The sequence below is a fragment of a genome, unplaced genomic scaffold (assembly GCF_019419815.1).
Source record: "Pyrus x bretschneideri cultivar Hongxiangsu unplaced genomic scaffold, Pyrus_bretschneideri_v1 Contig7, whole genome shotgun sequence".
Lineage (NCBI taxonomy): Eukaryota > Viridiplantae > Streptophyta > Magnoliopsida > Rosales > Rosaceae > Pyrus > Pyrus x bretschneideri.
Genome location: NW_025999809.1, coordinates 3,776,467 through 3,797,703, shown reverse-complemented (window position 1 = coordinate 3,797,703; position 21,237 = coordinate 3,776,467). Strand labels below are relative to the sequence as shown.

Sequence of the window (21,237 nt, the reverse complement as noted above, 5' to 3'; positions counted from 1 at the left end):
TACTCGATATGTCAAATTTTATATATAAAAATTTACATTTACTTTTTTTGCATTGGTAATGAAAGAAAATGAATTAAAATGTATAAAAGTACTTAAAAATGACATTGGTATGAAAAAAAATTAAAAGGTAAGGCTTTCAAACAATAAAAAAAATAATAAAAAGTATTTAATAATTAATTAAAAAAATTTGAAGCAGCTGTCAAATTTTGTTTGTCGATTGAAAAATATAACTACTGTTTGTTTCACCTTTATTACTTATTTTGACATTTTGATATTTTCTTTAGATACGAGGAGTAAAAAGAAAGGAAAAAAAACGTAATGCAAGCGGTTCGAACCGGTTAAGCCTTCGGATAAACTTAGCGGGTCTCCTTGCAAGGACCAAAATCCCCGCAACAGACTCGACTGTAACACTCTACTGCACCAAACTCAGAAACACTGCTTCCCAAATGCTCTCCCTAGCAAAACGACTCAAGAACTCACCGTCATGCTTCCAGACTGCGGCCGCCGCCACCCAACTGCGATGGGCCCGGACCGAGTCTGGCCCATCTCGGCGCCGCCACAAGTCACCCGCCCTGGCCATGCGGAAGCAGGAGGAGAAATCCGAGTGGTGGATCGTTGACGGCGAAATCCACGAGATCGGCGATCACGTGCCTCCACGTGAGCGGTTCGTCATTCCCAGGGACAACATCCCCAACAAGCGCCGCAAGCAGCTCCGAGACCAGTTCATGCGCCGCACTCGCCTCGTCCTCAAGGAAACGGTTCGTCTTTGCTCCTTTGTGATTACTTGTGTGGTTTTGGATTAATTAGGGTTTGTATTAATGTGGTTTTACTTTAATTTGTTGACAGGAACACGAGCCTTGGTGCAAAAGATACATGGAGCTTTACCAGGAGCTGAGGGAAAATTGGGAAAGGCTGTATTGGGACGAGGGTTATTCCAAAAAAATTGCTCAGGATCATGCGAATTATGAATCCGCCGAGGACGATGATCACGATTTCTCTCCGTACAGGTGTGCCATGTTGATTAATTTCTGCAAATGGTTTTTCAGTATTGCAAAGAATTGACATTTGTAGATTTTAATTTCATGTAACATGGTTATATAAAAGATGGAAATTTTTGAAAAAATCTGCGCTTGTTAAATTTATACGAATGTAATTATTACTCGGTTTGTTCTAGTAGTGTAAAATCTCACTGGCTCACTGCCCATTGGCGTCTAATGATATTCAGATGCTAATTTTGCTCGGTTGCTTGTGTTTCAGGAACAAGCGGTTTCATCCTGAGCCATTTAAGGTAAGAATTTGATGCGGTTTATTGGACCTAGTGGAATATGTGAGCTTTGCTGATGTATATAACATGTGTTCTCTCGGCACCTACACCTCGCTAATTACATGTTAGGAATCATGAGTAGACAGCCCAGCATTTCACATAGTTGTCCATTATCATCGACTTGAAACTGCACACTTAATAACATGTTGTTTAATCTTCAAAGCGGGTCCTTTGTGTTATTGTGAATGCAATTATTTCTTGCTATCTTCATTGGTAAATGAAGCCATCGGAATCAAGCTTTATAACCGAAGTAAATAGGATTTTGTCACCAAACTATGATTTATGACACCCTGATTGTTTCTAGTGTAAGATGTGATACCTCTGTATTCATAGGACCCCGCTATACTAGAGGGATGCTTGTGCTATCTTTTGCTTTTGACTACTTTGGTCACATGGTTATGGATGTGTGATGATACACTCAACTGACTTTATTTTGTTGCAGGACAATGGTTTTGCAAGTAGGCAAGGTGATACCTGGGAAAAGGTCAACCAGATTCGGGATAAATTTGAGTATGACAGAGAAAGGAGAATGAGAGAGAAAGGTTAGTTGAATGTATTTTAACAAGTTTTATGTTGTGAACTTCCGTTTCTGTGATTTGGTTTGCGAATTAATTGGCCCTTGTACACCATTAGGGGAAGAATGTTCTTCTACCAATATCTCTGATTGTAGATTGAGCATTGTTCTGTTTATTTGGTGTTCATTAGTTTTTTTTGTTGCGGTAGTCCAACATTGTTGCTCACTTCTTTTGTAGATTCCTAGATTTGATGGGCTATAGAACTTACAAAATTTTGTGGATTGATGATTGAGTGCGCTACAGTTCCCATAGATTGACTTTTAACTCATCCTGTTACTGTGGCCGATAGAGTGCTGACCTCGTATTAGAGATCCCTGAGTGACTCTGAAATATCTTTCTTGAAAACTGAAAAGATCATTAGACGAACAAACTTGCACCTACATGGCAAAAACATCTAAGAACAGTTTATTAAGCAAACTGTATATTAGGATGGTCTTCTTTGAAAGTGACATTCACATACGCGCTAGTTAAGTTATATTTTTATCCCGTACTTGCAAATTTTCTCTTTCTGTTAAATTATTTTCCGTTGAAAAATTGCCTTAAGTGTCCATTTCTCATTAGTTTTATGTATTTGAGCTGCAGCATTTGCTCCGATGTCTGGAGAAGCTCCTTCTAACTTCCATGATATGAATTCCCCGAGACAGCCTAACTTCCATGATATGAACTCCCGGAGACAGCCAAATGTCCATGATATGAACTCCCGGAGACAGCCATTTGACGCCCAGAAATACTTCTCGGATTCTGAAACAGACTGAAGAACTACTAATGATCTATGTACTTATATATGTAAACGACAAGAGGCTTGGAATGGTCACCATTTCCATTTCATCTCTTCCTCGACTGTCACTGTGACGGCTACTGATATCTGCACGACTACCTACAACAGGCAGCTTATTCTTGTGACGGTTGGCAGATTTGAATCGATTGATATTGTTCTTCGAAATGCTTAGGAGTTTTGAGATTTTAATCCCATCAGAGATGAGAAAAGGTGTCTAGGTACTGATAGACATGTTCTTCGAGGATGATCCTGTTTTTATTTAGTCATACAATTTTGTCTGGTCGTTTTTTGTTTAATTGCATATTGTATATATGAGCCAAAGTATGACTTAGGTCTCATTTGGAAAGCGGTTCTAAATGTCTGAAACTGAAAGTGCTTTTAGAGAATCTTGTCCGAGGAAGACGATGGCAAAACAATGAAAACCCCAAAGAAAATGAAAAAGCCCAACTTGACCCATGAAACAACTCTGACCACGAAACAATGAAAAAGCTCTTATCCGAGGAACACGACCGGGATCCTTGTTGGAGGAAGACAATGGCGACTCTTAGCCGTGGAAGGCGACGGTGGCGGCAAGGGCTCACCCCCATTGTTTCTATCATTGAACTTTGCAATGGATTTGGCTTAAACTGATCACCACCAAACTGCATTATGTATGCTGATGAGCTTCGAAAAAGAGTGGATACACTTTATATCAGGGCAAATTTGGAAGTCAACGATTTAAAAGAGGATTTTACTCTCCTAATAAGCAGAGCAGAACACTTCAGAAGAAAAAAGAAAAAAGCAGAGCAGAATAAATTACACGTGGCAGCTTTTGGGGGTTTAAGTTGGTTAACGGTGGTAAGCATATGGAGATAGGAGGATTCGATGAGAATCTTTTAATCGTGTTTATGCATTGTATATCATACAATTTACGATGAATGAACACGATTAAAGGATCATCTGGATCCAGGATCCTCATTCAAATTTTAAACACAATTTAAATTTAAAGACTTAGAGCATATTCAAAGGAGATGTCAAAATTGCCACGTAGACATACAACAATAAAAAATGGCAGCAAACTCTCTCTAACCGAGCCTTCAATTTCTTAGGTGGCGTTGAGTCATTTGAAGGCAAAGCCTTTTGCTGTCAAATTTTATAGCAGATGTCGAATTTATTAAATGATATTTTAATAGATTAATATAATATATAATAAATGTTATTATGTTTTTTAAATATTTGATTGGTTACCTTAATCATTGGACTCCATAAAAAGATAAAAAGTTTATTAAATAACATTATTATTTAACATATCGGGTGGAGCAAAATATTGCATAAAATGTCAAATTGTCACATAAGCTATCAACTATTATTTTGATATTTTAAAATTTGATATATCCTTTGGAGATGCTCTTATGTGGCACATTGATCTTTTTTGTAAGTTTGGTTCTCCATCCGCTATGCCAAATTGAAACTATTATTAATTGCATTATTAACTTTTTATAATTGTAATTAGTAATTTTAAAACAAAAGGTAATAACAAAAATTATAAAGAAATATTTATGATTTACTGAAAATAGATTTGAAGCTGCTGTCAAATTTGACAACAACTTTATCTGGTGCATTCCATGTCATGCCATATAGAAATTGACATTTCCGTTGAAAAATACTAGTAGTGTCTTTTCTAACTATTATTACTTACGTGGACTTTTTGACATTTTCCTAAGGATAAAAACTTGTGTGGGGCTTTACTTGCCACTAGATTTTGCTGAGTGACATGGCAATTTTTAAATTTTATCTTTTATTATTTTTCTTTAATATTTAAAACTTTCATAATTATATTTTCTATTAATTGATATAAGATTAATTTAAGATTTCAATTTTCCTCTGATCTCCTCTGTCTTCCCTTTTTCTTCTCAAATTTTCTCTCTGCCAATGCCGGCTTCTTCCCCACCCTGTGCATTTCCTTCCTTCATAAAAATAATGGGAAAAAAAATTAAACCATCTTCTCCATCTATAATGAAATAAAATTGTATATATATATATATATATATATAAATATTCTAACACAGGCTTGATGTTTAACAAAATTTGTCTGTTCCTTTTTTTTCTTTTTTTCTTTTTTCCTCTTCTCATTCTCTCTTATTTGTCTTCCGCAATTTTCTATGCCGTGTGCAGCCTTCTTCCCCCTCTTTATTTCCTTTCTTCATAAGAATATATGTTTCTCCTATAAAGGATTAGAATATTTTGTAGCAAACTTTAAATACAATCTTGCAAACTCACTCCATACTATCGAGTTGATCTTTTCACAATTTATTGATTATCCTTCACTTTATTTTGGTTGAAGTACAACTATTTTGGTTGATCATCCATCTTTAACATGATGGTAGAAGTGGGAGAGAGAGAAGAAACTGAAGACTTCTACGGCAAAACATAAAAGTACCAAAAGGGAGGGAAGAAGAAGAGGGAGGGGGCGAAGAAAAATATACATCAAATTAATCTCATGATGTATATTAATTAGTAGGAAAAATAATTATGAGAATTTTAAATATAAAAGAATGATAAAAGATAATATTTAAGACTTGCCATGTGACAAGTTTTGATTGGATTATAATGCCACTCAACAAAATTCAATGACAAGCGAAGCCCCGCACAAGTTTTCTCCTTCCTTCCTAAGAGCAACTCCAGCCCATGCCCAATGGACTGGCACCAAGTGAAGAAAATGGACTGGCACCAAGTGAATCTGCTCCAGCCCATGCAATTGACTGGCACCCAGCCCGTGCCAGTCAACAGCCCAGCCCAAAATGGACAGACCCAGAAGCCGGTCTGTGTTGTTGGCGCGTGCAACACACGCGGGTGCCCAGGCGAGTAGCCGACAGGCTTTGCAGGCGCTGGGGCCCGCGTGCAGGTCCACTTGCTCTCATCCGGGTGAGGTCTACGTGGCCTCCTCAGAGCCGTTGGATTTCCAACGGCTAGTTTTGTAGGCCGTTGGATTTCCAACGGTAAAAAAAATTTAAATTTAAATTTTAAATTGGACCGTCCGATCACAGATCAACGGTCCACGTTTATTTCACCAAAAATAAAAAAAAAATTAAAAAAAAAAGGCCCAACGGTCAGAAATTTGACCGTTGGCCACGTGGCATCGTGTTGGCTGTTGGATTTGATTATTTTTCAAATCCAACGGTCCCGATTAATTACAACATTAAAATTTATTAAAAATTAATTAAAAAATGTCAAATTTTTTTTAAAAAATACAGAAAAATTTTAAAAAATTAAATTTTTTTTTCTATAAATACCTAACCCTCATCTTCCACCTTACACCACATTTCAATATTTTCTACACTTTCTACACTTTCTACATTTGAATATTTTGTACACTTTGAGAGAAAAAAATGACTTCGTGGAAGCTCAGTGAAGATGTTACGTTGTGTGAATGTTGGGTTCGCACTACTCATGACCCGATTACGGGTAATGAGATGGATAAGCGAGAAATGTGGAGTAAAATTACGAAATCGTTCAACGATGTACATGGAAAAGATGTACATGGAAAAGATGCCAGATCTAGTCAAGGTCTTCAAGGTCGTTGGAAAAAACTCAACACATCCTTTACTTGTTGGAAAAACGCCCTCTCTCATGCTTCTGGTAATTTGCGTAGTGGGATAAGTTTAGCGGATGAGGTAACAATATTTTTATTTATTTATATGCATTCCACCCACATCAATATTTTAATTTATTTAATTTCTTATGTAATTTTTATATAATATGCATTCCACAATACTTATGTAATTTTTATGTAATTTTTACATAATTTTTATGCATTCCACAATTCTTATGTAATTTTTATAGACACTACAAGCACAAGCATTCTACAATGCAAAGAACCATAACAAATCATTCAACAAATGGGAATGTTGGCAAATTGTCAAAGATTGCCCTAGATACAAAATTGTGGCAACCGGTCCAGAAGTTGTCATGCACGGTATGGGTCTACACAGTTCGCCAGAATCAGACACAGCCGAACAAGAAGCCAACACATTTGAAGACACGGAAGGGATGCCTGAACAAGTGCCAGAGACCCAACCGACTCGTCAGTCCCTCAGGCCTCAAGGTAAAAAGGCATCAAAGAAAAAAGGTAGTTCTTCCAAAAATGACTACGCTAAATATATGGAGGAACTTACTCGTCAAGGTGAATTGAACATGGCATGGGAAAAGACTAGAGATGAGGAAAAAGCTGCTGCCCTGGCAGCAATTATTGCAACTACTGAGGCTCGTGATGAGGCGACTGAGAGACAAAGAGAAATAATTAATCGAGAGAACGAGATGATTAGAGAAGCACTTCATCGAGAGAATGAGATGCTTAGAGAAGAAAGGATGGCTCAAACAGATCGTGACACTATGAACAAGTCTCTAGTAGGACTGTCTCCGAATTCAAAATATTTTTGGACATCAGAAAAAAGAGATGTCGTGCAGAGGAGGCGTGCAAGAGATGCCGAAACAAGTCAAGGGGGTTCCAGCTACAGAAATCCTAGCAACCAAGATCCTAGCACCACATATCCTTACTCCACAGACTTTATTTAATTTCTTATGTAATTTCTTATTTAGTTTTAGAACTTTATTTAATTTCTTATGTAATTTCTTATTTGTTTTTAGAACTTTATTTAATTTCTTATGTAATTTCTTATTTAGTTTTAGAACTTTATTTAATTTCTTATGTAATTTCTTATTTGTTTTTAGAACTTTATTTAATTTCTTATGTAATTTCTTATTTATTTTTAGAACTTTATTTAATTTCTTATGTAATTTCTTATGTAAACTTAAAACACCAAATAAAATTACATAAAACACCATTTAAACTTAAAATTACATAACCTCACCATTTAAACTTAAAACACCAAATAAAATTACATAACCTCACCATTCAAACTTAAAAAAAAAAAGCAAACACACTAAATAAGATTACTTAAAAAACAATACACTTTCTTCTTCAACCACAAGCCTTATTTTAATTATCTTCGCCTTCGTGCAAGCTCCACTGATGCTCAATCAAGTCATTCTGGCGGGCTATGTGCCAGTATGGCTCTTGCAATGAAGTGTATCGTTGAACGATCAATTCATTGTAACGTCCATCCCGTTCCAACGGCTCGTGTTGCACGGGATCTTCGGTCCGGTCATGAGCATAGTAGATTTGTGTTCTTGAGTTGTTCATCGGATCCGGCTCGTATTCATCAACGGCATCATAATCATACTCGTCTTCAACAATCATGTTGTGGAGAATAATACACGTCATCATGATGGATCGAAGAGCCTCGACATCAAACATTCTAGCTGCAGCCCTGACAATGGCCCAACGAGCTTGCAGGATACCAAAACAACGCTCGACATCCTTCCTACACCCTTCTTGACACTTTGCGAAGTGTTTCTCTTTTTCACTCTGCGGGTGTGGCACTGTTTTGACAAATGTTGACCACCTTGGGTAAATACCATCTGCAAGGTAGTATGGTCCCTCGTATTTATTACCATTAACTCAATATGTGCATCTCGGCCCACGCCCTTGTAGCAGTTCGTCAAACACTGGAGATTGGGCAAGGACATTTAGGTCATTCTGAGCTCCTGGAACACCAAAAAAAGCATGCCAAATTCATGTGTCAAAAGAAGCCACCGCTTCCAGAATGATGCTTTTGGCTCATTTTCTGTCGCCATAAGCTCCTTGCCACGCACTTGGACAGTTTTTCCATGTCCAGTGCATGCAGTCGATGCTTCCAATCATGTCAGGGAAGCCTCGCATCTCACCCTTCCTCAGAAGCCTTCGCATGTCCCTTGGCGTGGGTTGCCGAAGGTACTCATTGGTGTAGAGGGCTTCAATTGCAGAGCAAAACCGCATCAGGGACTCCAGAACTGTTGTTTTTCCCATCCTTGCGATCTCATCCACTTGATCTGCAGATGCTCCATATGCAAGCATTCGCAAGGAAGCCGTAATTTTTTGCTCAGGAAGAAGACCTAGAACATGAAAAGCATCCTCTTTTTGCACAAAATATGGATCATGGTTGCAAACATCACTCATGATTTTAGCGAACAAACTTCGTTGCATTCTAAAACGACGTCTAAAAACATGATCAGGGTAAACGCTGTTGGGAATAAAATAATCTTCCAAGAGATCTTTACCTCGTCTTTCCCTTCTTCTATCGATGTTTGCCGCACGTCCGGGTTTGGCTATCTGACCCATAGCTTGCATGATACGGCGGGAATGTGAGGCCCTCCGCCTTCTATGGTGATCATCCTCATCCTCCTCCATTGCGAAGGCCTCATCTCCACCTCCACCTTGGTCAAGATTGACCAATTCTTCCTGTTGTGCCAACAACCTTTTCTGCTGCTCTTGCAACTGTTTATACGCTCTCCTTGAAGAAGACATTGTAAGAACTCAAGATTTGAAAACGATAAAGAAGAATTTTGAGCTAAAAAAAAGGATTGAGTTTAGTGTGAGGATGGATGTAGGGATGTAGGGTTTATATGGACAAAAAAAAAGAAGATGAGGTTCTGGACAATGCCACGTGGCACTACGTGATTGGTTGAAAATCTTAGCGGAAATCTATTCAAAAAATAGTACGTTCGGATAATGACACGTGGCGTGACGAGATTGGTTAAAAATCTTATCGAAATCTTGCCTAAATTATTGTAAACAGGAAGTGACACGTGGGTTGTCGGGATTGGTTGAAAATCTTAGCGGAAATCTATTCAAAAAATAGTACGTTCGGATAATGACACGTGGCGTGACGAGATTGGTTAAAAATCCTATCCGAAATTAAAACTATTTTTTTTTATTATTTTATAAAAAAATTATTTAATATTTTAAATGGACTGGGTGCCAGCGCATTTTGTAGGGGTGGAGATCGTTTGTGTCAGCGCATTTTTAGACTAGGTGCCAGCACATTTTTTTTTGGGGTGGAGATGCTTTGGCCTATTACTGTTCATTGAGTCTATTACTGTTCAATTAAATGGATAAATGGGCTGGGTGCTGGCTCAAAGTGGATAGGGGTGGAGTTGCTCTAAGATCATCTGTCTGGAGGAGAAAAGGACAAAATTGTTCACGACGATTTTTTATTTTTTTTTTTGTTTTTTGTTTTGTTGGAAATTACACAAAAAACACAAATGAAACGACGTCATACTTCAGAGGCCGGCGCCAAACGGCCCAAAAAATTCACTCGTCCCCTCAGTCGCTGGCAAACATTTGAAATCGCAAGATCTGATCCCGAGGCACCGCCGTTCACGACGGAGCAAGAGAAGAGATAAGAAAGCGACCGGAAAATGAGCGGGGCGACGCTGTGCGCTCTGTTGGGTGAATTAGGGTACGAAGGGGCGGACGCATTGGACCCTGACAGCTTCGAATGGCCCTTCCAATACGACGACGCTCGACCCATCCTCGACTGGATCTGCTCCAGCCTCCGCCCCTCCAACGTCCTCTCTCTCCCCGAACTCTCTCAGTTACTCTCTCTCCCCTCATTCATTGTCATTTGGTTGAATTTTGAAAATTTGTAATAATATATAATTTCTGATTTTTTTTTTTCAATTTTTTTGTTTAGATATGATCAATTTGTGCAGGAGGGGAAGCTATTAGAGGTAAAATTCTCGTTTCTGTTGTTTGTAATCAAAATTGTTGAGTTTTTATATGCTGTGTTCGAACTTCAAAATATATGTGTATTGATACTTTGATATAAATGTTGGTTTTGCAGGGGGAAGATTTGGACTTTGCGTACGACAGCATTTCAGCCTTTGCTTCCAGGCCAGACAACCAGGAGGCGGTTTTCGCAGCTGAGGAGGGACTCAAAGATATCCGGTACCATACTTTTACTGCATAATTTTTACATTCATTTATTCATTTTGTTATTTTTCCTCTAGCGATGCATTAGTTCTGGCCTGTACATGAGGACTGAGAAGAGATTTCGCAGCACATTTTTTGGTGTGGGTATCGTTTACTTGATTTGATTATTTCATTTTTCTTGCGGCTAAATCATGGCGGGAAAGGAGGACGTTAAAGGAAAGGATAATGTACAGAAAATAGGCGGAGAACCAGTATGCCAGTAAATTCTCAGTAGTTTGTATAACATAAAGTATGCTTGGTCATTGCATATTCTAGCAACTTGGTATCTCTTTTAAGATGTATCTTTTTTTGGCTAGTGATGCCCTGCTCCCAGTACTAATGGACTTGTTTTCTTCCTTAGGGATGCAACTTTGGCCTATAAAGCTGAAGCTTTACAGTTGCAGAGACAGCTTAGACATCTGCATTCTCAGTTCGACATGCTTACTGATCAGGCTTCGGCTTTGATCCAAGGGAGACGGGCTCGAGTTGCTGCAACATCTACTGTCAATGGACATCTTACAACTATAGATGATAGCCTTTCTGCAAGAAATTTGCAGGTATATTAGTAAAAAGAAGGCTCCCTTACTAGAATAGCTACGATCACTGAAGTATATTCTGCGCATTAGTGACCCATTTTGAAATGGATTTCGTCATTTTCTTGACTAAGTTGTAAAAGCAATTTATTAGACACTGGTGGTGTGATAAATTGAGGACATCAATTATGATAAGTTTGATTCATTTAGCCTTTTTGATATTGTTTGATTGAGCTTGGTTTTCCATATATTATGTATACTATGTTGTCTGCAAACATGTGAATGAGCATTCGAATGCTCAGTGACTTATCTGCAAACAAACGTGTGCAGTTCAACCTGCCTTTGTGTATGCAGAGAACCATGTGTATAGGGTTTTGATCGATTTTTTTTAATGAGAAAAGCACTTTAAGAAGTTTATTGCTACTTCAAATTTCATAAGATTTGTAATTCTTTCACTCTACTCTAGATGAATGCAGTTCTTGGAAGGATGGCTTCTACAGCACAAGAGTTAGCCCATTATCATTCTGGGGATGGTTTGTATTCTTTTACCTTTCAGTACTTGTGTTGATTTTCTAAACATTTTACAATAACCTTTGTTGTTTAATGCCCAGTATATGTTCTGCATTTTAATATGAGAAATTGAGAATAATTATGTGATTTGTGCACAACTGAAGGAGGAATGCAGTTCACTTTTCTGCTTAGGAATTCCACATTCAAGCTCACTATTTCTGCCTTTTCATATTTATGAGCTTTTAGCCCTACTTAACTTGCAGGGGATGGCATCTATTTAGCTTACGCAGACTTTCATCCATACTTAATTGGAGATTCATCTTGTATCAAGGAGCTAAATCAGTGGTTTGCCAAGCAGTTGGACACGGTGTGTAGATAATTCCCCCCCTCCTCCTCTCTAAGCATTGTTAATTACTGATTGTGTATGAACGAGTATCCTTTTCTTTTCCAGCTTTAATTATTGCTAATCTAATTGGTCGCGCATCAGTGTGTCAGTGTTGCTTTCACTTAGAATGGAAATTTAGCTAGTATTGCTGCAACTTATTTTTCAGATATCCATCATTGCTTTGTGCCAGGCTGCCAGCTTTTATTTCTAGATCCTCTGCATTGAAAGTAAATTGTAACACTCTGTCCCAGTTGAATATTTTTTTTTTGGGGAATAATTTCAAGATCACTATTTATCAAAAGAAAACTAAGTAAAATTCAGATTTCCACTATTCATATTTGACAGAAGTTCATCTCATGGAATTCTATCTTGTTAGTATTGAAAATCTTCTGGATAAGTTCTTGAAATCATGTTTTTCCCCTCATCTGTTGTATATTTCTTATGGCCCTATCAATTACGCTGTATCTTTTTTGTGTCTTGCCAGTTTTTCTATTGTATACTTCGTATTATTAAAAGGAAAATGAAGGCCTTACTAAGTGATATGAACAGGGTCCTTTTCGTTTAGTTGTTGAAGAGGGCAAATCTAAGTGTTCATGGGTTAGTCTTGAAGACATCTCAAATATCATAGTAAGAGGTAATCTGTCCTATGGCTTTTGCTTAGTTTTCACTCTTCTAATTTCCTCTCTCTCTCTCTCCGCATTAAGTATTGAAGATTAATAGCTCCAGATTCTTTTTCTTTTCCAATGGAGTAGAGATTACATGTGCTTGCTGGACGCTTATAACTTTGAGATTTTTATATTTGATGCTTCAACTGGTACCAGAGGCTATTTTTGATATGAAAATTTACTTTTTTGAGTCATAAAATCACTTTAACCTTCTCTTAAAAGAAAAAACAATTACACAAACCAATGAGTGGAGTGATACACACAGCTTTAGTCATGTACAGAGACTTAATATGTATGCCACAAATCATTTTCTTCTTGTTTTTTCTGCACATACTTCCTTGAAAAAATGAAAAATAGGAATATGTTTTTATTTGTAATGTTATTTTTTTGCTCTTCTGAATTCAGAAAATACCTGACATCCATATGTAATCACATCATTATCACTTTGATGCAAATGTTGATTATTTGCATAATCTAGAGTTGCCTACGTATTCGGATATCTTAAGCTGTTTTAATTTATATAAACTAGCAAATATTGACTCCTTTTACTCGGCCTTTTGATTGCAGCAGATTTAGAAAAATCCCATCATCAGCGTGTCTCTGAGTTGCAACGACTTCGTTCTATGTATGTAACTTTTTCCCCTATTCACAAAGTTTTAACTTTTATAAAATGAAAGGAATACCTACTTATTTTGTCTGATTTCAGATCCCCACATCCACTTTAAGAAACTAGAACAATTGCTGTTATTATTACTTCAATTGTTTTATTTCTTTTAAGAAAATGAATTGTTTTATTTCTTTTAAGAAAATCTACAAAGAAGATACAAAAAGGTTACATTTTGATTTCAGTATTACGAAAATTAGAGGATGTATTCTGTTTGTGTAATCAGAGTGAGAAGGTATATTCTAGTAGTTAATTATTTTACTTCTCTGACACCTGAGAGGCACAGAAAAAATTTCTTTTTTATTCGTTTGTATTCTGCATCAACCTCTCTACACGCATGCTTGTGTATCACTATCGGTCTATCACATACAAACACATTCTTTGAAATGATGTGGTATTTTGATAATTCAACCATACTTTTGTTGTTTGGATGATTCATCTATATCTGGTACTTGAATAGATGTGGTATTTCATTATCTGTGGCTGGTTAACCTTTTTCTCGTCAACTTTCATGCTGGCATTTTTTTGTTGTTGGTAAATTTGGAATCCCTGCTCACTCTGTTACTGCTAAATATTGTGCAGTTTTGGGACAAGTGAAAGACAATGGGTGGAAGCCCAAGTTGAGAATGCTAAGCAGCAAGCAATTCTAATGGCACTTAAATCTCAAGTATCATCGGATGAAGCTCACATCCATCTTGATCTTCATTCCCTCAGGTACAATGCATTTTAACATGTCGATTCATTACACTTTGTGTAGTGGTAGACTTCAATTGTTTCTTATCTGCTACATTTCACAATATCTTTTGACTAAGGAGTATCTAATATGTATACAGGAGAAAGCATGCAGAACTTGTTGGAGAACTATCAAATTCTTATCACAAGGAAGAGAAATTATTATCTGAGGTTTGTATGTGTTCTTGTTTTTTAAGGTTCCTACGTTTACCTGTTATATCCAAATTTCCAAAATATTCCGCAGAAAAAAGTTGAAGTCTAATTGTAGTCATAAAGAGAACCCCCATGAGGAAAGGATCATGGACATGCTACCTTGCTAATCACGTTGCCTGTATTTATACTTTCATTTATCTTGTGGGGTTTTCTCTTGAAGTTGTTATTCTTGGGGGTGGCACATATTCTGATACTCTTACAAGATTCTTCTGTATGCTTATTTCTGCCTTCAAAACACATTCATATCATTGATTGATTTAGTTTGAGGTACTGTGTATTCCTTTCTCAGACTATTCCAGGTCTTTGTTGGGAGCTGGCTCAACTCCAAGACACGTACATATTGCAAGGTATTATTAGTAACTAAACCAATCTAGAACTGTAAGATGAAACAACATCAAATTATTTGCCTTGCATGGCTCAAAAAGTTCTTCATAGCTAATGTGATCTGAATTATCAATTTGTAGGTGATTATGACTTAAAGGTCATGCGACAAGAATATTACATTAACCGGCAGAAAGCGGTATTGTCAGCTACTAATTGTCTTATCATCAATCAATAAAGCATTGAGTTCATATCGCAAAGATTCCTGATCTTCTGGTCTAACATTTTCTTATTCAATTTTTCCTTGGCAGTTTATAAATCATCTTGTTAATCAGCTTGCAAGACATCAGTTCTTAAAAATGGCTTGTCAGTTGGAAAAGAAAAACATGCTTGGAGCATACTCCTTGCTTAAAGTTATTGAATCAGAGGTGCAAGCCTACCTGTCAGCAACAAAAGGCCGTGTGGTATCTCTCTCTCCCTCTTTAGACTTCTTATTCATTTCTCCTCCTTCACCTCTATCAAATATTCTCTCTTACTGTTGGATGATTCTACATGTATTCAAAACTTAAGTCATAACACATCTCATTGTAATACTATTATGCTCAGAACTGGTAAGTGTTATGCTCCAGATTATTTGGGAAACCTTGCGTACAGTTGCATGCTTAAACCCTTCATCCTCTTTTCCTTTTTCCACTATCATGGCGTGTTTATGTTCCTTTCTAATCATTATAGGGTCGTTGCCTGGCATTAATTCAAGCAGCATCTGATGTTCAAGAACAAGGAGGAGTGGATGATCAGGATCACTTTTTGCATGGTGTTAGAGATCTTTTAAGTATCCATTCAAGTAATGACAGTGCATTCTTCTTCAATAAACATAAAGTTGTTAAGATTTTATATTAATACTATTATTTCCTCATTTTTTTCTCAATTATTAAACTTATGTGTTCTTGCATTAGATGCTCAAGTTGGGCTATCAACATATGTATCAGCTCCGGGTATTGTGCAGCAGATATCTAGTCTTCATTCAGACTTGATGACCCTTCAGTCTGATCTTGAGAACTCACTTCCAGAGGACAGAAATAGATGTGTTAATGAGTTGTGAGTTACCCCGCTTTTTCTTAACCATTGAGAGTATTAGTATAACAATTTTTCATTTTGGCCTATAAATAGCTGTGTGCAACTTAAGTAGTATATCTTGTGCCCGTTGGTTATTGCAACCATACAAGTTAGTACTCTTAATTTCTTTTCCTACTCACTGCAAATGGTAGGATTTCTACATGACTCTAGTTAATGAAATTACACCCCAAAATTAAAGAATATACATTGCTTATTTCATATATACTATTGATGAGGTGCTAACCTATACAAGCCTTGCTCTGTATGGTATTCTTTTTTGCATCCATATGGACAACAACATCATGTGGTCATAAGGCTTTTTTCCTGCTCTTTGATATCTTTTATGCTCATTCACTTTGAAAATTCGATAGCTGAATGAATCCACATCCATAGTACACTAAATACATTGGCAAAGCAGTCTTGCTGGAATGCTGATGGCCTGATATGACAAGCAATTCTATACAATATAACATTCAGAACCTCAATGAAACAAACAAGTTATCTAATCTTTGGCATCTGTTCCTGTATTTTTAGTGAGAAATGAAAATATGCATGGTTGATGGTAGAATTTGATGTAATTTGGCATCATGGGTGTGTCTGGCATTTGGTAGACTTTATGGTAGTGGTCTAGCATGTCTTCCCTATCTTTAACACGAATAAACATGCCTCCTCAGTAACACTGATTTGGTCATCTCCTCAAAAGTATCTACCATGAATGTGTATTTCTCCACCTTTTCGTTTTGTGGGAAAACTTCTAACTTATTAATTGTCTCAGGTGCACTCTAATTCAAAGTTTGCAGCAATTGCTATTTGCGTCTTCCACAACTGCACAACCTATATTGACACCACGGGTATGACATCACTATTACACCTTCATTTCTTATTACTTCACTTGTTTCCATTTTTACTGGTATTGATTTTTCCCTCTTATGGTATTCTATGCTTCATGTGCTCTTTAAGTCGCACAAAGTAGAAGATCTGACCATGGAGAATCGTGTCTTGTTGAGTTCTTGTTTCAACATTGAAGAGTTCTATACTTTAACTTGTTTTAAAATTGGTGGTTTTCGTGTGTGATATGTTTGATATCTAAATTTGGTTGAAAGACAGAATACAAGTATTGTTCATAATATAGCAATAACTCACCGTGGTTAACATGTTATGTTTTCTTTTAAAATGATGGTTATATGAATACTAAAGAAAGAAAAAACCTTCAGTTGTCCTTATGTATCGTAGCGTTGAAATCATAATTTCATGTTAGACATGTTACTTTTCTTTTTCTTCTACATTTTCTGATCCGCTATTGGCCATTTGAACATCATGTCATCATGTTGTTATTGCAGCTTGTTGTGGTAATTCTTTAGTATTTTCTCGCCTCTGTTCCTGTACAAAATTAATATATCTTTGTCTTTGTTTTCCAGCCATTGATGAAAGAGCTTGATGAAATGGAAAAAATAAATGCAAAACTCTCTGCTGCAGTTGAAGAGGTGACACTGGAGCATCGTAAGAAAAATGAGGTAACTACTCTGTGGTGCATATATTGGTTTAGTTAACTATTTTCTGGACCTTAATCGTGTTATTAATACTGGCAATATGCATGGCTTGCAGATTGTTAAACATCATGCCAAGGAAATTGGGCTTCAACGAGGTGTCTTTGTTGAGTTTTTCTGTAATCCTGATCGTCTGAGGAGTCAAGTTCGAGAGCTAACTGCACGCGTCAGAGCTTTGCAGGTTTCATAACGCTTGCATATAGATTGTCCCTGTCTCTGTGTGTCCGTGTGTGTGTGTGTGAGAGAGAGAGAGAGAGATGGATGTTGAGCTGAATTATTTATTGTATTTAACAAAGCCATGGATGGTGCCAATGATCTCTGTACTCAAATCCATAAGTTCAATCTCAGTGAATGTGAGTTTGTTTTCAGGAAATTTATTTCGTGTTGTTTGTTCAAACATCAACGGCGCACCTTTTATCTCGTTGTACCAGTAAGAAAATCAGTTTCACTTACTTTCCCCAGAGGCCAGGAAGAAGCTCCGAAGACGGTAAACTTCGGTGTTACTTTTCATTCAATATTCTTGGTGGAAAAGTAAATGAAACTCGCCACATCATATAAAATGACTTAAAGCTTTAAATAACTTTTTGACTGAAGGAAAATGAAAAATATAATTTCAAAGGATTGACATTTTTCTTTAACCTGAAAAGGCTTATGCATCACTTTTTATTTAGAAATTATAATCGAAGCTACTGAATTCTTGTTTACGAAACAAAAAATAAAAGTGATAGGGAAATTGGGCTTAGCAGCCCATTCACAAAAAATCGCCCTCTTCTCAAATGCAATCTCTACTAGTCCTTTTTAACAAAACACTTTTATCATCGATACAATACTAATACATTCTTGACGCTATATTGGTAGATTATTGACACAATATTAAGGGTATTTTCATAAAAAAGGGCTAGTAGCAGAGATTGCATTTTGAGCATAGGGTTAATTTTAGTTGGAGTATTTGTAAAAGGGCTAGTAAGACCAATTTCCCAAATCGATATCAACCAAATCCTCAAAATTCACTGTCATAGGATTGCAGACCACCACCATCACAAATTGACAGAGGAATGAACGATGCAAGTATAAATCCCCCTCCAGAAACATACTAAATTCTTGGCCATGAACTCATGAAATGATCCCGTAGTAACAGAAAACGAACTCATCTGTTAGCTTCGTCTTCGTCGTCTTCTCGATTAGGTTGGTTTCCATTACCTCTCCATTAAACCAAGCACACTTTTAACAAAGAAATCAAACACACCACCTGTAATTATAACCGAAGTAAGTAGAATATTGTCATCAAATTTTGATAAGCCAGTTCGTTTATTTGATCCATCGGCTAGTTGCCTATTAACTCTCGTACTTGATCTTGCCATGGTTCTCTAGATTCCTTGTCATCCTCCCTGATTGTTTACTTCGGTACGACGGTCATTTGACGCCCAGAGATACTTATCCGATTCTGAAAGAGAGTGCGTTGTTTCTGCCTCTGTGAGTATGTTCCTGCTGGCTATGTGTACTCAAATCCATAAGTTCAATTTTATGAAATGTGATGGCGTTTTCATTATTTTCTCTCATGTTTTGATTATCTTCTACATCATTACGCTTGTCATGTTTTGATTGTTTTGATTATTTTCTACATCATTACGCTTCTCATGTTTTAGTATTGTATGTCACTATGGTTTTAGAAATTTGAATGGTGTTATACTGTCTTCTGTAATCTCCTTGGGCTTAGATTCTTCTTTAGTGCCATCTTCCTGTAAAGACTCAATTTCTTACGTCGGTGCCATTGTTTAGCGAAGACTCATGAATTTTTACTTCAAACAACTGAACTACGACAGAAGCTGATCGGCATCTTCTTGGCTAGACGCAATACTGGTAGCAGCTTTTCTCAATGCCCGGCGCCTTTTTACAGCCTGATGCCAGCGAGCAATGCTCCTTGCAGTATATCACTGCTAGCAGCTTTTCTCAATGTCCGGCTCCTCTTTACAGCCTGATGCCAGCGAGCAATGCTCCTTGCAGTATCAAACGCTTCAAATATGGCCGGCTTCATAGAAGTTCCCATCTTCGTTACCAATCATACATAAACATATATAAGTCAATGACAAATGTTCAAAAGGATTTAGCCAACAGAGAATACAGTGTTGGATTTATTCCGATGTAAATCAACCTTAAATGGTCTACAACATATAATAGGAATGTAAATTGGAGATTATTGTAGATATTGTGACTTGATTTCCTAAATATATCAATCTTCTATTAGGTGTCTTGTAATACAAGTAAGATTGATGGAGTCCTTGATTTTATGTGATTATGATACCTAACTTATAGACTAAAAAGTGGGATTTGGGATTCCTTTATGGACAGAACCTTAATGCCTTAGCCAGTATAAATACTAAGGTCCCTGCAAACCCTAGATACACAACAAACGCTTTCCATAAAGTAGTTGTATCTGGCTAGGTGCTTTGTAGAAGACTTTGGTGGTGCCGCATCCCACATCATCTCCGCTTGGTATTCAATGGCTATTGCTTCATGATCAGGTTAGTCAACTCCTTGTTTGTGTTTTAATTATACAACCACATAAAGTTTACATGTGGTATTAGAGCATCCGGTTATATAATTAAAACCTATTAGGTTTAATATTGGATTACATAATATTCTCATTAACTGCGTGTGTTTAATCCAAGTTGTGATTGCATATGCTTGGCAACACCACCATGCCGGACCTCCTTGAAAACGGGATCAGTACGTTTCCGCATATAATTGCATATACTTGGCATATTAATATGATTTGCATCAGTTCCTATTTGGTCTTAGAGACCGAAATTATCAGTTACATAAAACGATTACATAATTGGATAATCTGTTTCTGTGAGTGGTGTCTCTTGAGTTCAAGTTTTGCCCCCACCGTCACCACCCTTCAAACCCAAACGTGGGCCTTTATTTTAATTGAAGCGCTTAATGACGATACTGAATTAAATATAATAAAGAAAGATTGAAATATTTAGTTCATTATTTTATTGAATTAGTTTGTATTGGAAGGCCTGGTGCTCTAGGCTTCTTATTTCAATGTTCATATTAATGTTTTGGTTCAATTGAAATAGTCATGTGTTCTAACTTTGCACTAGAGAATTTTTGAGATGATCAGTGAGCCCAATGAGGAGGTTCATATATGCATCGGCATATGAGATCCTGTATGATTTTTCCTTTTGATCTTATGATTAGAAAGGGTTAGTTAAATATAAAAGAAAAAAGAATAAAATGGAGGTCGGTTAAAGAGTGGATAAAGCCAACGAACCGTGCCGAGGCATAAAGACACCATCGTCCAATGGAAGACAGATCATGGACGTCACCTCCCAAGGCATGTGTAGCCTTGCGGAGAATCACATCTCCTTGGGATCACATATTCTGCTATCAGATATATCACTCTTAAATTGGTAAACTAATAATTGTTGAATGGTAGGTTTTCAAGCACTTCAAGCTTTCTTTCTCGTATTCAGTTCTCATAAAGAAAGATTGGAACAATTTGTTCGTCTTTACTAAATTAATCGTGACTGAAAGAATATGGTATGCTTTAAGTTTTCCATTTCGACTTTCATGCTCATGGTTTTGGTTGAATAAATTTAGTGACAGATGCAACCACTTTCGGCTAATGTCGTTGTTAATTTTGTAAGCATATGCAAATATATACTTTTGTTCTGGCCTTGTCAAGGAATACTGATGAAGCGTTTCAACTCAGCAAAAGCTCGGTAAAGTCCTCTATCAAAGCAAACAGTGTTGATCATTATATATGTCAAGTACGAATTAGTCAATCATACATATGGTTAGTTTTGATTATTAAGTTTTGAACTTGATAATTATAACAAGGAGAAAATATATGCTTTAAACATGATAAATTCTTATATGCATATGAAAGGCATACCGAGAAGCATATGTTAATATGCATAAATTATTTTACTTGTTTTGAGACTATTCTGTCAAAATAGTCTGGGTGTTTCGGAACTAGTACATGAGTAAGTCTATTGCTCTGTTTTTTCATGGGCAATATAAATTCATGGAAA

At 36.7% G+C, this 21,237-nt stretch overlaps 2 protein-coding genes across 3 annotated transcripts; both read left to right on the top strand.

Annotated features, from left to right (window-relative positions):
- The first annotated feature begins 365 nt into the window (after positions 1-365).
- Positions 366-3,063, top strand: LOC103927086. The gene is made up of 5 exons (XM_009335984.3): positions 366-758; positions 847-1,007; positions 1,258-1,288; positions 1,767-1,866; positions 2,482-3,063. The coding sequence occupies exons 1-5, from the start codon at positions 447-449 to the stop codon at positions 2,652-2,654; spliced, it is 777 nt and encodes a 258-aa protein (XP_009334259.1). The 5' UTR covers positions 366-446; the 3' UTR covers positions 2,655-3,063.
- Positions 3,064-9,809: 6,746 nt separating this feature from the next.
- LOC103927085 (AUGMIN subunit 3) lies at positions 9,810-17,567 on the top strand. 2 transcript variants are annotated; one of them, XM_009335983.3, is made up of 18 exons: positions 9,810-10,131; positions 10,231-10,267; positions 10,381-10,484; positions 10,870-11,065; positions 11,508-11,574; positions 11,815-11,918; positions 12,486-12,570; positions 13,172-13,226; positions 13,848-13,979; positions 14,099-14,168; positions 14,500-14,557; positions 14,675-14,730; positions 14,843-14,995; positions 15,264-15,375; positions 15,488-15,629; positions 16,423-16,498; positions 17,066-17,161; positions 17,253-17,567. In XM_009335983.3, the coding sequence occupies exons 1-18, from the start codon at positions 9,956-9,958 to the stop codon at positions 17,382-17,384; spliced, it is 1,851 nt and encodes a 616-aa protein (XP_009334258.1). In that variant the 5' UTR covers positions 9,810-9,955; the 3' UTR covers positions 17,385-17,567. The 2 variants fall into 2 exon arrangements, with proteins under 2 accessions (XP_009334258.1, XP_009334254.1); XM_009335979.3 differs by having other exon boundaries at positions 13,169-13,226.
- The last annotated feature ends 3,670 nt before the right edge of the window (positions 17,568-21,237 follow it).

What these genes read in the sequence shown, in the direction of transcription:
- LOC103927086 (XM_009335984.3), top strand. Translation starts at nt 447, where the DNA reads ATGCTCTCCCTAGCAAAACGACTCAAGAACTCACCGTCATGCTTCCAG. An exon ending in CACGATTTCTCTCCGTACAG is followed by an intron (nt 1,008 to 1,257) that starts GTGTGCCATGTT and finishes CTTGTGTTTCAG; the next exon opens with GAACAAGCGGTTTCATCCTG. An exon ending in AAGGAGAATGAGAGAGAAAG is followed by an intron (nt 1,867 to 2,481) that starts GTTAGTTGAATG and finishes TTTGAGCTGCAG; the next exon opens with CATTTGCTCCGATGTCTGGA.
- LOC103927085 (XM_009335979.3), top strand. Translation starts at nt 9,956, where the DNA reads ATGAGCGGGGCGACGCTGTGCGCTCTGTTGGGTGAATTAGGGTACGAA. An exon ending in AGACACGTACATATTGCAAG is followed by an intron (nt 14,558 to 14,674) that starts GTATTATTAGTA and finishes ATCAATTTGTAG; the next exon opens with GTGATTATGACTTAAAGGTC. An exon ending in ACATTAACCGGCAGAAAGCG is followed by an intron (nt 14,731 to 14,842) that starts GTATTGTCAGCT and finishes TTTCCTTGGCAG; the next exon opens with TTTATAAATCATCTTGTTAA.